The following is an 18185-nucleotide window of genomic DNA, read 5'->3' on the forward strand; positions in this document are numbered from 1 at the left end:
TCATCCAGTTTCGTCTGAAAATATAATTTTTTTCAGATGTAGTTTTTTGTTTTGTTTATTTGGTTGCTTTATCAAAGTCTGCTTTATTGTCGATTTTTTTTTTTTTTTTTTTTTCCTCATATACCAAGACACACAAAGAGTTTGAAATTACGTTCCCACTATCCCTCGGTGAGATAGTACACATATGCATACAAGCAACACAAAAAAACCCAAGAAGGCACAAACAATGAATAAATAAGAGTGTTGAATAAATGATAAATAAACAAATAATAATAAATGATAATAATAAATGTAAGAGGAGCAAAAATGGAGCAAGTGTACATACAGCAGACAGTGGACTTGGATATAGTGCTTTAAAGTTTTAATTACTTTATTTGATGTTTTCTCTATTTTTTATGTTTTGAATATGTTCAAGATAAAGATATAAAAGCATGTGAAGTGATCAACTATACTAAAAATAACATGGAAAGTGGTCAACTACTTGTAAGTAAGTGATGTCTTAATGATCAAGTAAAAATTTGTGAAAAAAAAAACATAAGTCGCTCCTGAGTATAAGTCGCCCCCCCCCACCCAAACTATGAAAAAGAACGCGACGTATAGTCCGGAAATTACGGTAGTACCCGTAATATAGACAATTCAAAGTTAAAGCGTCGAGAGCATGTATGTTTATGTGGGGATGTTGTTTATTTCTTCGTTTGTGTGCCTATTAAGGGTCTTTTGATGTCAGGAAAGAGCATTCGTACAATATTACAGATGTTTGATTTCGCCAAACCGAACTGCAGACCGAGATCATAAACGCAAACACCATTTTTATTTGAAGCTGTTATTACCTCATTTTTTTCCCACAGCAATTGTACAGTTGTAAGCTTCCTAATGACACCATAACATCACAAGTTTTCAGTTACTTTGATGTGATACTGGGGATTACTTTAGGGCAAAACGAAAAAGTAAGATACATAACACAGATCTCTTCAATGCATGGCAGATGATAACAGTTGTATTTACGCGGTCCATTATGAACCATAAATGAGCTTTTTGTTTTCATGTCATGACTGGTCGGGAATTGAAGCATAGCCCATGCATATTTTTTAGAAAGTGTTTTGTGAACCGGGGTTCCACTGTTATCTTAAAAATGTCGTTGTCAATGGCTTTATGTTTGGTTGTGATTGTTCCAACTTTAGGCTTGGGAGGACACATATGCTAAGTGGGACCAAGCAACAAAACAAATCCTACATTTCCCCAAAAACAAGGCAGATGATGGGCAGGTAAGTATCCTACAGAGTGATCAGTCTACTATTTCTATTTATCTGCGATGTTCATTATTTGAGTGATATTGAGGTTAATGTAGTTCTGTTAAAGACGCTGGTGCTTGTTTTATAAAAGAGCCACTATGAAGCAATGTAGCCAGTATCAATATCCACATTTTAACAGGGATTATCATTGCAATGTGGTCCTTAAAGGTCCCGCTGTAATATAATTAAAGTGTAGGGGAGACCCTGATGCCATCCACTGATTGTGTCCTATTCCAACAGCAGGAGTGGATCAACATGACAGGCTTTCTGTGTGCCCTGGGCGGTGTGTGCCTCCAGCAACGCAGCACTCCTGGCCCTGCCACCTATAGCCCACCTATGGGATCCATGAATGAGCGCAAGCATTCAATGATTTCCATGGGCCCATGTGAGCTCTCCAATCCTATGGCCTCAGCCTCCTGCTCCTCCTCAGCTTCGAGTGAGACACCAGTCAGCCGCTTTATCGATCGGCTGCTGTCCTTGCTGGTGTGTGGCCATGACAGAGTGGGCCTTCATGTTCGTACCAACGTTAAAGACTTGCTGGGGATGGAGCTTAGCCCTGCCCTTTACCCCATGCTCTTCAATAAGTTGAGGAACAGCATTGGTAAATTCTTTGACACACAGGGTCCGGTGAGTGGAGGCTTTTAACCCCTCATGTGATATCTGCTCCTATTGATTTCTTGTTCACCTTAAGTACCCCAAAGGCAATAACTAATTGATTATTTACCCATAGTTGTTTAACACATGACAATGTTTTTCTCGGCTACGCCATTACACGGGAGCTAATTTATAAATTACTCAGAGGCCATAAACATTTTCCTGCAGCTTTATTTGAACTTAAAATAATGTTTTTTTTCATCCAGTTAAAGTATATGTTTGATCTGACAGTAGAATATTTTTTAACTGAATATTTTAAAAGCACCAACTGATTGAGAGCAATTGTGACTGTGGAGGCAGAAGCGACTTTTGCAGGCACACTATAGCTGCGTGGGGACGCCACCACCTTTGGTTTCAATTGTTCACATACATAAAAAAAATATAAACCTTATCAAACCAATAACATTAAGCTTTTTGCAACATGGTAGCAAATTTGCCAGCCGTGGTTTACGATGTTAATGGTAGAGGAGGGAGGAGTTCAACTCCGTTCAACTCATGCTATCAGTTTGAAAACTGCAAACTACCTCTTTAAAACATTCATATTTCTTCTAATTTGCAAGGTTGCATCTTTATTGTAACATCATTCAGATTTTCTTTTCAATAATTGTGCATGCTGAGTCAAAAACAACATGGGTGAGCTGAACTGCTGACATTGTCCAAGCAAATTTTGTAATGCTGCGTCATTGCTACTGTACAAACGATAAATGGCTTGCATGAAGAAAAAAAAAACATTCTACTATTGCTTCAACTTTTTGAGGTTCTGATCTGGACAGTGCAGTATTACTCAGTTTCCGCAGCATACACAATAAAATGCATTTAACTACCATGGCCAACAGCCTCATACTAAAAAGACGTTCAATTGTACACCTGAGGTAGTTTGCTGTACTGCTAAGCTGTACTACTTAACTATAATCGAGCCTAGCTATGATTGTGTGTTGAAAAAGTCAAGGGCCGTAAGTCTAGACATAAGTAAAAAGCATAGCATAATGATGTAAGACAGGGGTGTCAAACTAGTTTTTTTCACGGGCCGCATGTCACTGTCAACCCAAATAAATGTATGAACACCTTATATACAGTAAAAGCTACAAAACAAACTGACAAATAACTCGTTTTCAAATCAGACGAGTAAAAACTGGTCAAATATTAGAAAAAAAAAAGATATTAAAAGTGAAGACAATTTGCAATTCTAATAATGTCACGAATTATATGCATAATTTGTCTTCGCAGGCCACATAACATGATGTGGCGGGCTTTATCTGGCCCCCGGGCCTTGAGTTTGACACCTGTGATGTAAGACGTGGTTCTAGATGCTCTTAATGCATTGTTTGTTTGAAATTTACTCTTTGGTTGTACTTTTCCAGGTTCCAATCAATGACACTAACACCCAATTTGTGGAGCAGACTATTGCAATAATGAAAAACCTGCTGGATAACCACACAGAGGGCAGTTCTGAACACCTAGGACAGGCTAGCATTGAGACCATGATGCTGAACCTCGTCAGGTCAGAAATAACTGCAGTGCACATGCGTGGTGTCTTTACAACTATATATAACAGTTGAAAATATGCAAGACGCACGAGGCGACTGGCGATTTGACATTTGGCTGTGTTTTTCTAAGGTATGTTCGCATTCTTGGCAACATGGTACATGCTATCCAGATCAAAACCAAATTGTGCCAGCTAGTAGAGGTAATGATGGAGAGAAGAGATGACCTGTCCTTTTGCCAGGAGATGAAGTTCAGGTAAATTGCTTTTTCCACAGTTACACACTTGTTGTATATAATAAATGAAATGGCTCAGAATTACCAATTTTCTTTGAGGAGCTGCAATTTTGCTCATGAATCGTTTCATTGGAGCAACTGGAGGAGCCTTTTTTTATAAAAAAAAAAAGACAACATAATTAATAATTGAACAACTGCTATCTGTATTTATATACTAATCAAAAGTTATTTCTTAAATCCACATTGTGAGGAAACATTTGCTGTCTCAAATCATTTCCACTGGGGCAATTTCAAACATTGCATGGGGCATGAGTGTGCAGAATTATTATGCAACTAATGTAAAAATGGAAAATGTTCACTTTTCACTTGACTAATTTTTCACTCAATTTTTCACAAAATCAGTTGTTTACTATATTTTTTAAAATGAGAATAATAGCTCAAAATCTAAAATTAACATTAAAAAAAAAGTGACCAATTAGCCACCCTTCTTTTTAATAACAGTTATAAAACTTCCATCCATGGAGTCCATCAGCTTCTTGATCTGGTGACGATTAACTTTTTGTGCAGCAACCACCACAGCCTCCCAGACATTGTTCACAGAGGTGTACTGTTTCGGAAGGGCCCACAAGTTTTCAATGGAATTTAGGTCAGGTGAAGAAGGAGGCCACGTCTTTATTCTATCATCTTTAAGGCCTTGTACTTTGCTGCATGCAATGGGAATCATGGTGTTCCTGAAAGATGCAAACCTTTTCCTGTACCACCGCTTGAAAAAAGTGTCTTCTAAAAACTGGCAGTAGGTTAACTTAAATTGATTATTATTTTAATTTTAGAGTTAATTTTAAGTCTATCTTTAACTCGAAAAGGTCCAACTAGCTCATCTTAATGCTTACATATCACGTTTGTAAATTCTTCCATTTTACGTTTTACTCATTCTGTTGTGGTCTATATAAGGTGGAACAGCGGCGCTTTTGTCTGGATTCCATATTTTGATAGCATCACACGTCCCTCTTTTCTACTTGTTCTGAGGTACGACTGAGCTAGCTGTTTTGGTGCGGTCTCTTTAAATGCAAATGAGGTACTTCATACCCCATTCCCTCCAGGCTGCAAGGTGTGCGCCTGCCTTTCCAGTCGGACATATTTGTAGTTTATTAGCCAAGGTAGCGCTTACTTGCGCCGCAAAAATTTTAATTGATCAAAAGATGTCAACGGTCGAAGACTTGTCCATACATACATAACACGTAACAAAATAAATCCCCTCACAATATTTATGAACATGTCTTGTAAACAAGCACTGCAGTCAAGTTAACCAATAAGGTAATGCTAGCGTTAGCGAGAAGCTAACACATGTATTTAACACATTATTGTGTTCCCCAAGAATAATACAGCACCTTCGATGCAATTCATCTGATACAACTACAGTATTTTTCGGAGTATAAGGGTGTTTTCACACCTGGACCCTTTTAAAAGAACCAGTCAGGCCTCTTTAAGTGGACCAAAAAGTGGACCAAGAGCAAACAAACTCAGTTCTTTTTGTGTTCACATTGTGAGTGTATTTCAAAGAGGACCGAGTTCTCTTTCTGGTTTTGCGCCTGCAGTCACGTGACCAATCTACGGCAAGCCAAGGAGGTTTCAATACAGTGCAAAAAGGGAAAGTGAACCCAGTGCGCTTTGTGTTCACAATGCACAGATTAGGTGAACCGAACCGTTGACTTTTTAGCGAACAGGTGGTCTCAGTACGGTTCGTTTTAAAGGGCTCTGAGTACGGTTGGCGTGTTCACATATGCACGAAAAAATGCTGAGTCATCGATCTGAGTTCGTTTAGAGGGCAGAAAGTGACCAAGTGTGAAAACACCCTAAGTCGCGTTTTTTTTTCATAGTTTGGGTGGGGGGGCGACTTAGACTCAGGAGCGACTTATATGTGAAATTATTCACAAATTTCCAAAATTCAAAAATCCGCGATGTAGTGAAACCACGATAAACGAACTGCGATGTAGCTAGGGATTACTTGCTAATTTGAACTGCAACTGACGACGTCAGCGGCGCAGTGCACACGTGGCGTTTACATAAAGGACGAAGAATTCGAGTGACACAGATGGTTTGATAAAATTGTTGTTTATATTATAGCTATTTGATATATAGTTTATATATCGTTATATGGGCCTGTGGAATAATTTGAACTGCAACTGACGACGAGTCCGACGTCAGCAGCGCGCCACACACGCGGCGTTGTTTACATAAAGGACGAAGAATTCGATCGATGGATTTAATGATTTGGAGTGACACAGATGGTTTGATAAAATAGTTGTTTCTTATAGCTATTTGATATATAGTTTATATATCGTTATATGGGCCTGTGGAATAATTTGAACTGCAACTGACGACAAGTCAGTCAAATGTCAGCGGCACGGCGCACATACGGCGTTATTTACATAAAGGACGAAGAATTCGATCGATGGATTTAATGATTCGGAGTGACATAGATGGTTTGTTTAAGGTGTTGTTTATGTTATAGTTATTTGAATAACTGTTAATGTTACGTCAGGCCTGTTCTCAGCTCCTCGTTTGTGTTTATGTAACGTTAGCATACCGTATTGTTTAGCCTGTTTTTGCTGGTTTATGTCTGTACTTGGTGTTGGATTTTGTCAAATAGATTTCCCCCAAATGCGACTTAAACTCCGGTGCGACTTATATATGTTTTTTTCCCCTTTATTGTGCATTTTATGGCTGATGCGACTTGCACTCCGGAGCAACTTTTAATCAGAAAAATACGTTACTTAAAATACACCCACAAGAAGTGAAAACACAGAGCGCACAGCTCTAAAATCAGTAGAAAGACTGACGCTAATGCTATGAAAACAAGTGGATCATAGACACGCAATAATATGAAAGTGAAATACAGTTTATTTTTGTGTCATCTCAAGCTTACCGCTTTCCTGTGTCCGTCGTTTCCATACATTGAAGGAACTGAACGAAACAACAACGAAACATCAACGAAACAAAGTCTTTCGGTAAATCCTTCTCTATACAGGCAAAAGATTTCTGAAACACTCGTCATTGTACAAGCAGGACTTTGCCCACAGATGTGGGAACACTGCTTGAAAAATTTAATTTGACCAGGCACTTCTTTGAGGTTCTGATGCTGAGGGACGGTGCAATGACTTGTATGGATTGATGCATCCAACAACAGAACATTTTGGTCTCTCCACTTTGGCATCCATGAGTTTTCTGGACTACAAAAGTGTCTCCGAGTAATAAAGATGGCAGATTTGCGAAATAGTTTGGTCTCACCCAGTACCTTGCTTGGTAGTCACGCCTCAACGGATGTGACGTAATAGATAAAAATACGTAAGAGAAAATGGAGAAAACTGAACGAAGTAAAAAATATAGCCCCCAAACGGATCATAAAAGCATCTCTGCAACACCTATAGGGATAGATTACCTTTTTCTACAATCTTGTAGACACCAAGTGCACAATAAAATGAATATAAAAGCAAAAAAAGGGGATTTTCCATGATATGTGTCCAGCCCATACCAGTACCCCGCTTCCACCTTGCTGGTGTCTGTTTTGAAGTGGAGCTCTGTGGCCGTTACTGATCCAGCCATGGCTCCAGCTGGTCCATCAAGAGTCAATTTCACCTCATCTCCTCAGTCCATAAGATCTTTGTAAAATCTGTATTCTGATATTTATTGACCCAGTCTTGGCCTTTGGACGTGTATGTCTTGTTCAGTCGTAGTTGGGTGTCAACCTTCCGTACCTTGGCCATGTCTCTGAGCACTAAACACCTGATATTTCTGGGTACTGAAGTGAAAGTTCCAGAATATGGTAGCACTCAAGCATACCACGTAACACAATAAATCCCCTCACAATATTTACAAACACGTCTAGTAAACAAGCACTGCAGTCAAGTTAACCAGTAAGCTAATGCTAGCGTTAGGGTTTCTGGTCGCTTCAAGATTGAGTCTTCTCAAATCTTTGGCAGTTAATTTGCGTGTTTTTCCTTAACAAGTTTCCCGCAACCCTGTTGACTATTTGCAATGAAATGTTTGATGGTTCTTATCTTAGCAATTTCAAGAGTGCTGCAACCCCTTGAAAGGCTTTTTAAAAAAAATTTCTTTTTTTTCTTTTTGTTGATCTTCTTAGGCCCTACCATTCCTCATATGAATTATACATCACTTAATTTGCTTGTATAGAGTAAGCATTCTAGCTTATACACCATGGTGTTGGAAAATATGTATAAAAATGATCATATGGTCAAAATTCACACTTGTGCACACAGTGTACTACTTACAAACTTAATTGGTTCCGCGATCGGGTTTGTAAGTAGAAACGTTTGTAAGTAGAAGCAATGTTTCTATAGGAATCAATGTAAAAGCAAATAATACATGTCGGACTATCCCAAAAGTCACACTTTTTGCCCTATTACTCTGTGTCTGGGCTGGTGCGTCATTCGTAAGTAGATGCTAAAAAGTCGCGAAGCTCTGGTGACGTTTGAGTATTTTGTACACCAAAAGTAAAAACTATGGTCGAGCACAAACATTTAGCATTGAGTCATACATCCGTCTGTGAAAGCTGGAAGTCAGGCCTCTTGTGAGTTGGGTTATAAATGGGTACCAGCACCCCTGCCTTGAGTCATGGATGGAAAATGGTCTTTTTGTGACAATTTCTGCTGTGAGTTTTCATCATTGATTTTGTTTTAAGAAATAAGATGGTGGAGTACCTGACTGACTGGGTGATGGGAACTTCCAATCAAGCAGCTGATGATGACATCAAGTGTTTAACAAGGTATAGCTTGGTTGCCAGTAGTGTCTTACATTGACCACAGTATTGACTGCATTCTTCATTGTTTCTTGCCCGTCTGTGTGTGATGCAGGGATCTTGACCAGGCCAGTATGGAGGCAGTTGTCTCTTTGCTTGCTGGTCTTCCTCTGCAACCTGAGGAGGGTGATGGAGTGGAGCTAATGGAGGCCAAATCACAGCTTTTTCTCAAGTTAGAATATATTTTCTTAATTTTTAATTTTTTCTTAGTGTTCCCTCTAAGCTGCGCAAGTGCGCACTGGTTGCGCAGTCTCTGCACACAAGAAACTCCATGCTGCGCACAAAATAAAATTCAGCATAAACTGATTGATTAATATCTAATGTTAGACATAATCTAATCTAATCAAGTGGACAAATTATTTTCTTTCTGTGCCTTTTTGTAGTGTAAATCAGTAATTGACAGGTGTGCAGCCAATGATATGATATGGTTCACTTACACTACACAGCCAATCATAGGATTGACAGAGCCTGAACATTTGACCTGCCCATCCGTGCCGCGCAGGTTACCTACCGTATTTGCCGGTGTATTGGTCGACCTTTTTCGATCCAAAATCGACCGAAAAAAATCGACCTCGACTTATACACCGAGTCATAAAATTTAACTTCGTATTCATCGCTTCAAATGTGATGGTAACTAAGGCCGTTTCTCATGCATCTCATTGTGCGTGGGTGTGCGTCCGTCAGGCTCATCAAACAGCGAGAAACTGAATCATTCTAAAGCGTTCGTCGCATTAACACGCATCCTCAGCAACAATTTCAAATATTCTCACCTCAATAACGGACATCGAAAGCCAGGCAGCGACGATGACTGCTAGGGGGAAGTACTGGGTATTGAGCGAATGTGCGAGTCATCGCGCGTCAAGCAACGACAATAACTACCAGTACGTAAACATTCAATCGCCATGTCTAAATGAATGTCGGCACTTAGAAAATATTCGCCAAACTTGGCCAGACTTCCAGGGGAAGAGGCCGAATTTTCACTTGTTCTGGCCGACCGGAGGAACCAGCCGAGGCGGACACTTTACGGCGGTTGAGTCGTTGGCACTTAGAAAATATTCGCCAAACTTGGCCGGACTTCCAGGGGAAGAGGCCGAATTTTCACTTGTGGTGGCCGACACGGGAAACCAGCCGAGGCGGACACTTTACCGCGGTTGAGTCGTTCGCACTTTGAAAATATTTGCCAAACTTGGCCAGACTTCCAGGGGAAGAGGCCGAATTTTCACTTGTGGTGGCCGACATGGGGAACCAGCCGAGGCGGACACTTTACGGCGGTTGAGTCGTTGGCACTTAGAAAATATTCGCCAAACTTGGCCGGACTTCCAGGGGAAGAGGCCGAATTTTCAATTGTTCTGGCCGACATGGGGAACCAGCCGAGGCGGACTCTTTATGGCGCAAGAGCCGTTGGCACTTAGAAAATTTGAACCGGGCGGCGTGCGCGAGTGCGCGGCCCGCTGGAAGTCGAATGAGGCTCCGCGATTTCATCCGCGGTGCTTATAAAGTGCCGATCCGCCGGCCGGAGCTATTTTCGGCCACCCGGCGCGTGCGCACGGCCTCCCGACTGTGCCGGGCGGCGTGCGCGAGCTCGCCGGCTGCGGGAAGTTGAATGAGGCTCTGCGATCTCCTCCCCGGTGCTTATAAACAGCCGATCCGCTCGGCGGGAGCTATTTCCGGCCACTTGGCGCGTGTACACGGCCTCCCGGTGGTGCCGGGCGGCGTGCGCGAGTGCGCTGGCCGCTGGAAGTCGAATGAGGCTCCGCGATCTCCTCCGCGGTGCTTATAAAGTGCCGATCCGCTCGGCTTGGAGCTATTTCCGGCCTTCCGGTCGCGCACGCCGGCCGCTGGAAGTCGAATGAGGCTCCGCGATCTCCTCTGCGGTGCTTATAAACAGCCGATCCGCTCGGCTGGAGCTATTTCCGGCCACTGCGCATGCGCCCGGCCTCCCGGAATTTGAACACATTTCGTCAATAAATTTCACATATTTCTGATTGAATTTTGAAGTTTAATATAATGCAACAATTGAGCTCGACTTATACAAAGGATATATCATAAAATCGTAAATTTCCGTCGAATTTTAGGGGGTCGACTTATACACCGAGTCGACTTATACACCGGCAAATACGGTAACTAACGACAGTGCGGCGGCGTCAAGCGATGCAAATGCTAAATTAGCTAATCATGGCGAAACGAATGAGCAGTGACAAATACATTTACCAAGTCAAAATAAACAAGAGATGCGGCAGTTCTTTTAAGATTGAATGGCTGTTGGAGTGTGTGCAAGTGCAAGAGGAAACAGTGAAACTGGATGGGATTTTCTCTTTTTCGAATGAGAAAGGTCTCCTGCAAAAATAAAGCCAAAGTGGCGGGCAAGTTTACAGAGGGGAAAAATATGGAAGGAATGGAAGTAGGACTACCTCAAGCGTCCCATTCAGCAGAAATGTCATTTGAAATCTGTTGGAATTCTACAAAGACTGAAGATAGGACAGGGGATCGGTATACTATTGCGGGAGAGGGCAAAAGATCATCAGAAAAGGAATGACGTGTCACACAAAACAAAATCCGGCCACGAGCAAGTTAGAGTTTTCATTGCCAATATTTTATTCATTTATTCATTTATTTATTTATTTATTTATATAATTTAATTTGGTGTTGCACATGCACAGGGAGCTTGTGTGTTTGCACAGGCACTTGAAAAATTAGAGTGAACACTGGTGGTAAGAGAAAGAATTTTCAAAAATATTTTTTGTCATCCTGCAGGTACTTCACCCTATTCATGAATCTGCTAAATGATTGTAGTGAGGTAGAGGATGAAGGTCAGGCAGTAAGCGGATGCAAGAGGGGTATGTCGCGCCGCCTGGCCTCTCTTCGCCACTGTACTGTCCTGGCCATGTCCAACCTCCTCAATGCTAACGTGGACAGCGGCCTCATGCACTCTATTGGTAAGTTTGACTTTGTCATACTTTTAGCATTTATGGAAATTTGCTTTGTAAAATGTAGTTGTTGAGGGTTTTTTTCTTTTTCAAATATGAATGCTCAGGTCTGGGTTACCACAAAGATCTGCAAACTCGAGCCACATTTATGGAAGTGTTGACAAAGATCTTGCAGCAGGGAACCGAGTTTGACACACTGGCTGAGACGGTTCTGGCTGACCGCTTTGAGAGGCTGGTTGAGCTGGTCACTATGATGGGAGACCAGGGAGAACTACCTATTGCCATGGCACTGGCTAATGTTGTTCCAGGATCCCAGTGGGTAAGAATCTTCTTTGCGTTCATGCATGATGGCAGATAAATCAAGGTTCCATTCTGTATGATCTGACAGAAGTATATTATTAAAATGATCTTCATCCCTGTCTGAAATGCCTCTTGTGCTTCAAATTCTATTTGAATAATTACTTTGAAATGCAACGCGCCTTGACAAGAATATCTTACAGAGATTGCTGCTTCAGAAGTCTTTAGTATTACCTAAGGGTGTTGTCAATCATTGACCGAGTTTAGGTGGACATACGCTGCAGCATCGATTACCTTGGCTGGTTTACTTGACTTTGGTCAAGAACAAGGAAATGATGGGTCTTGAGACAAAGTAACTCAACGCTCCATCATGAATAACCCATGCAAGCAACGTGGCAGCTCTGTGCTAAGAATGGCGTTTTTGCTTGGCTTTTACAGTAGGCGTCGCATGCATGTGAACACATTAGTAAAGGGTGTGGCTTTGGTCAGGGTGGGTTGAAGTGAGGCTGTATTAAATATTTCTAGTAGTTTGAAGACAAGGAATTCACCTGGCAGGATTAACAATCCAACATTCTCTTTGGATGTCATAAATCATGTATTTCTTGTTATTGTGGAAAGCAAGTGTGGATTTATCTCAGGTAATCATATTTTCTATTGTATTGTTTTCAAGCAATAATGTATTAATCTACATTTTAAGGATGAGCTTGCCCGGGTCCTGGTGACACTGTTCGACTCCCGTCACCTCCTCTACCAGTTGCTCTGGAATATGTTCTCCAAAGAGGTGGAGCTTGCTGACTCCATGCAAACCCTTTTTCGGGGAAACAGCCTGGCAAGCAAAATAATGACCTTTTGTTTTAAGGTAGGAAATGTCTCATCTCCAACTAATTAAAGGGGATTTTTTTTCTTCTTCTTAATTGTAATACTGTTGTCATTATATCGTATTATGTTGTATTGTAGTATTGTATTACATCTTAGTGTGTTAAATTATTTTATCTTGTATTGCATTTTGTTATGTTATATTATGTATTGTATTATAGTAAGTTATATCATACAGGAATTCCTTTTGAAACGATGTAAACTAAAATAACTTTGAATTCATTGTGGTTATTTATTAGGTCTATGGAGCAGCATACCTGCAGAAGTTACTGGAGCCTTTGTTAAAAGGGGTCATATCAACCCCTGAACACATCAGTTTTGAGGTGGACTCCACCCGGTATGATGCTTTTGTCCCTTTTTGTCACTTCCTTGAATCATAACTTACCTAAGGGAACAGCCAGAAAGATCTGCTTTGAATATATTGAATTTATCCACATAGTGGTGCTGTGGCCCATACACTCACCTTCTCTTGTTGACACAACTGAACTATTCAGTCATTTTGTGCTGTGTGAGGGTGGGGTGTCGGGAACTGTTTTTTTGTAGGTCTATCTGCAACTAGTTTTGATGTGATTCCAAATGTCAATTCAAAGTAAATGATGTGGCAACAGTATTTTGCAGCAAATCAAGTGTGGCTGGATTAAGACAAAATGAATCCCCTTTTCTGATGAAATGGGAAATAATTTCCTATACCCTTTCAGATTTTTCATTCTCATGTCCAGATGCTCTCAGCTATTTTTCTTGTGTTTTCATCCCATGTGCGCATTTTCTAGGAATCACTCATTTTAAATTTGACTTCACTCACAGTGTGAAAGAACTTTGTAAATTGAGCAATTATTTATTGTCTGTTCAGGCCAGAGAAAGCTGGTTCTTATGTAATTTGTAATTATTGTGCAATTACTTTTTCCACGTGTATTTTTTTTCCCCGAATAAATAAGATCACTGTAAAACTTAATTTTATATTAGATGCACCGATATACGTAGACACCAGTATTGTTATCCGTGCTGATACTGCTGTACTTCTAAATATGCTTCAAAGTACCTGCACATGCAAACTATTTTAGGTCTGCAAATTATGCTTTCTAAAAACGGATGATGAGCTTCGCTGTTGCTGCAGTTCAGCCTGTCCAAGTTTCCTGAGCTCCGTTGCTCACTCCGCTCCAGACAATTGTGCGGGCAGCCGTCATGCCACATCGCAATGTGTCGCCCACTTGGCCCAGCCACTCCTTTGGCCTACGGGCCATAAAGACTATACCTGGTTGACAGTGATGCCAATAATGGTGATGCCAATAATGCTGATGCCAATAATGCGTTATTCAAAATGGCGACCATTTTAAGTACCGTATTTTCTGCACCATAAGCCGCACTTAAAAGCCTTTCATTTTCTCCCAAAATGAAGGTATGCCTTTTAATAAGGTGCGCTTTGTGTGTGGACCGAATTCCAAAATCTATAAAGTTGTTTTTGTGTGGCTTCCGTAATGTACAGGCGTAATATGTAGACCCGATAAACCAATCAAAGGACATTACGTTTTATCAAATTAGTATATACACACACACACACACACACACACACACACACACACACACACACACACACACACACACACACACACACACACACCGTATTTTCCGGATTAAGTCGCTCCGGAGTACAAGTCGCACCAGCCATAAAATGCATAATAAAGAAGGAAAAAAAAACATAAAAGTTGCACTGGAGTACAAGTCGCATTTTTGGGGGAACTTTATTTGATAAAATTAAACAACAAGAACAGACATGAATAGGCAACTACAGGCTCAACGATACGGTATGCTAAGGTTACATAAACACAAATGAGGAACTGAGAACGTGCCTGACCTAACATATTAACAGTTATTCAAATAACTAAAACATAAATAACACGTTTATCAAACCATCCGTGTCACTCAAAATCATTAAATCCATCCAAATCTTCGTCCTCTGTGTAAACAATGCCGCTGCTGACTCCGGAAGTACATGCGGCGCTGACGCCAGACTCACACTCAGTTGCGGTTCCAATTATTCCACAGGCCTATATAACTATATAGAAACTATATGTTAAATAACTATGACAAATAAAAAATTTATCTAACCGTCCGTGTCACTCCAAATCATTAAATCCATCGAAATCTTCATCCTCTGTGTAAACAACGTGCAGCGCTGTCATCAGACTCATCGTCAGTTGCTCTCCCAAATATTCCACAGGCCTATATAACTATATATAAACTATATATCAAATAATTATAACATAAATAACAAGTTTATCGAACCATCCGTGTCGCTCCAAATGATTAAATCCATTGAAATCTTCGTCCTCTGTGTCACTTGTAAACAACTCCGCTCACTCCGGAATTCAGTGGTTGGATTCAGACTCGTCAGTTCCAGTTCCAATTATTCCACAGGCCTAGAGCGCCCTCATGCGGTTTAGTCTGAAATAACATGTGAAGTGATAATACTACTAGTTAGTAAGTAATGTGTAAACGATCAAGTAATAATTTCTTAATAATTTCACATATAAGTCGCTCCTGAGTATAAATCGCACCCCCAGTCAAACCATGAAAAAATCTGCGACTTAAAAGTCCGGAAATACGGTGGTCAGTCCACACGTGAGGGTGTTTTACAAACTATTGACCAGTCGAACATGTTGAAAATGGCTTGCTCACTTTCGTGATGCACTATTGATGGTCGTAAAAACAACATACCATCCATCCATCTACCCACCCACTCAGATTTCCCTTGTGACCACTGTTCCCTCTAAACTGCGCAGCTGCGCAATTGCGCACTGCTCGCGCAGTCTCTGCGCTCAAGAAACTCTATGCTGCACACAAAATAAAATTCAGCATACACTGATTAATATCTAATGTTAGACATAATCTAATCTAATTAAGTGGACGAATAATTTTCTTTCTGTGCCTTTTTGTAGTGTAAATCAGTGATTGACAAGTGTCCAGCCAATGATATGATAGGGTTCACTTACGCTACATAGCCAATCATAGCATTGACAGTGCCTAAAAATGCGTCCTGCCCATCCATGCCGTGCAGGTTAGCTAGCTAACAACAGTGCGACGGAGTCAAGAGATGCAAATGCTAAGTTAGCTAACCCCTTATCATGGCGAAACGAACGAGCAGCGACACATCCACTCGCCAAGCCAAAGTAAATGAGAGGCGGCGGTTCTTTTAAGATGGAATGGCTGTCGGAGTGTGTGCAAATAAAAGAGCAAATGGTGAAACTGGGTCTACTGTGCAAAACATGCAGTGAAGCCAAAGTGGCGGGTGAGTTTACGGAGGGAAAAATATGTACTGAATGGAAGTTTGGCTACCTCAAGCGTCACATTCAGCAGGAATGTCATTTGAAAGCTTTTGGAATTGTACAAAGACTCAAGATGGGACAGGGGATCGGTACATTATTGTGGCAAAGCGCAAAAGACCCACAGAAAAGTAACAAGCTGTCACACAAAACAAAATCCGACCCCGAGTAAGTTAAAGTACTCATTGACAATATTTTATTCGTTCGTTCGTTCGTTCGTTCGTTCATTCATTCATTCATTCATTCATTCATTCATTCATTCATTCATTCATTCGTTCGTTCGTTCGTTCGTTCGTTCGTTCGTTCGTTCGTTCGTTCGTTCGTTCGTTCGTTCGTTCATTCATTCATTCATTCCATCTAGTGTTGCACACAGTGGTCCACTGTGTGTACAGTGAGCTTGTGTGTTTCCACAGACACTTGAAAAATTAGAGGGAACGTTGCTTGTCACGTGGGAATACAGTAATCCCTCGCTGCATCGCGGTTCGCGGCTTCATTACATCGCGGATTTAGTGTCATTGACGATGTAAATAGGTCTCCTAACAAGAGAAATGAACAATCACGTGTCTAACCTTTAGGACAATCTAGTATTGCTCCAAATGTTCGTTTACATTACTTTAGAAGTCCGTTTTCGCGTGTTAGCACCATCGCGAATTAGCATCATCGCGAATTAGCATTTTTCCGCTAACTTGTTAGCCTGCCCAGTACTTTTTGCTAACATGTTACACACACATACACACACACACACACACACACACACACACACACACAGACACACACACACACACACGTATAATATTTATATTTTCAATATTTATACAAACTTTTCTGTATGTTATTTATACTCTTACTGTATTAACATGTTTAAAACCATTATTTAATGTTCTAATAATAAAATATGCACTTAAATTGTTTCATATACATTTATTGACACAAAAAATGTACAGATAAAAAAATATATACAGATGAGAGGGTGATCGTACTTCGCGGATTTCACTTATCGCGGGTGGTTTTTGGAACCAATTATCCGCGATAAACGAGGTCCCTCGCTACATCGCGGCTTCAGTACATCGCGGATTATTTCCCAAAGTAAAAAAAAAAAAAAAAAAAAAAAATCAAAAATTCACAAATTAAAAATAAACTATATTATGGCCCAAAACTTGCCTACACTCCACCAGAAGGCAGGGAATTTCCACACAATTGCAGCACGTACGCTTGTACCTTTTTATAAAAAAAAGTTGTAATAATAGTAAGAGTTCTAAAAACATATTTACAGTATTGTACTTGTTCATAATAAGAGTTCTAAAAAAGTTGTTATAATAATAAGAGTTCTAAAAACATTTTTACAGTATGTATACTTTAGCTACAACTACTTATGTTTTAACACACATATACATACACACACACACACGTATCATATTTATATTTATATTATTTATAAATTTTCTGTCATTCATACTAAATATTAATATACCGTATTGGCCCGAATATAAGACGACCCCGATTATAAGACGACACCCTCTTTTCCAAGACTCAAGTTTGAAAAAATACTTTTTGACTCAAGTTTGAAAAAATACTTTTTGAACACCAAATTTGATTTTTATACAGAAAATAGTTGCAGTACATCTGAAACAAATGATTATAACAATATATTCGAGAGAAAAAGCATATCTTGTCCATCACGTCTTAATATCTGAACATTTAAATATGTAAACTAAAGTGCAATCGCATTTGTAAATGAATGGCTTCTAGTTTTCAAAATGTAAATAAACCAATCTACTGTGATAAAACAACAAAATTGCAATAACTGCATTAACCATCAAAGTGAAGTCTAACTGTATTCTTGAAACAAATCTGAATAAGGAAAAACATTGCAATAAAATAATGTAAACTGCTACCGCTATTGTTGGGGAGCCTGAGGACTGTATAGGGCACAGGTGTCAAACTCAAGGCCCGGGGGCCAGATACAGCCCGCCACATCATTATATGTGGCCCGCGAAGACAAATTCTGCATCAAATTTGTAGCTTTTACTGTATATAATATGAGGTGCTCAAACATTTTTTTGGGTTGACAGTCATAATGACCCTCCGAAAGAAGCTATGACTACAATGCGGCCTGCGAAAAAAAAGTTTGACACCCCTGGTTTAAATCTAGGGTTAGGGTTTCAAAGTAGGGTTTCATACTCGAGTTAGTTTCAAAGTAGGGTTTAAAGCTAGGGTTAGGGTATCAAACATGGGTTTAAAGCTAAGGTTAGGGTTTCAAACTAGGGTCAGGGTTTCAAAGTAG

At 40.2% G+C, this 18185-nt stretch overlaps 1 protein-coding gene across 3 annotated transcripts in view; it reads left to right on the plus strand.

The window, feature by feature from the left end:
* nf1a (neurofibromin 1a) overlaps window positions 1–18185 on the plus strand; it is a 165778-nt gene that overhangs the window by 52002 nt on the left and 95591 nt on the right. For 2 of the 3 annotated variants that reach the window (XM_088380781.1, XM_088380783.1), the window contains exons 19-28: window positions 1182–1265; window positions 1533–1919; window positions 3308–3447; window positions 3564–3686; window positions 8365–8448; window positions 8537–8653; window positions 11236–11417; window positions 11516–11727; window positions 12403–12564; window positions 12821–12918. In XM_088380781.1, the coding sequence (XP_088236907.1) occupies window positions 1182–1265; window positions 1533–1919; window positions 3308–3447; window positions 3564–3686; window positions 8365–8448; window positions 8537–8653; window positions 11236–11417; window positions 11516–11727; window positions 12403–12564; window positions 12821–12918 (1589 nt within the window). The remainder of the gene's footprint in view (window positions 1–1181; window positions 1266–1532; window positions 1920–3307; window positions 3448–3563; window positions 3687–8364; window positions 8449–8536; window positions 8654–11235; window positions 11418–11515; window positions 11728–12402; window positions 12565–12820; window positions 12919–18185) is intronic. The other variant, XM_088380782.1, reaches the window with a different exon arrangement.

The sequence above is a fragment of the Syngnathus floridae genome, chromosome 7 (assembly GCF_059516105.1).
Source record: "Syngnathus floridae isolate MCC-2025c chromosome 7, RoL_Sflo_1.0, whole genome shotgun sequence".
NCBI classification, from domain to species: Eukaryota; Metazoa; Chordata; class Actinopteri; order Syngnathiformes; family Syngnathidae; genus Syngnathus; species Syngnathus floridae.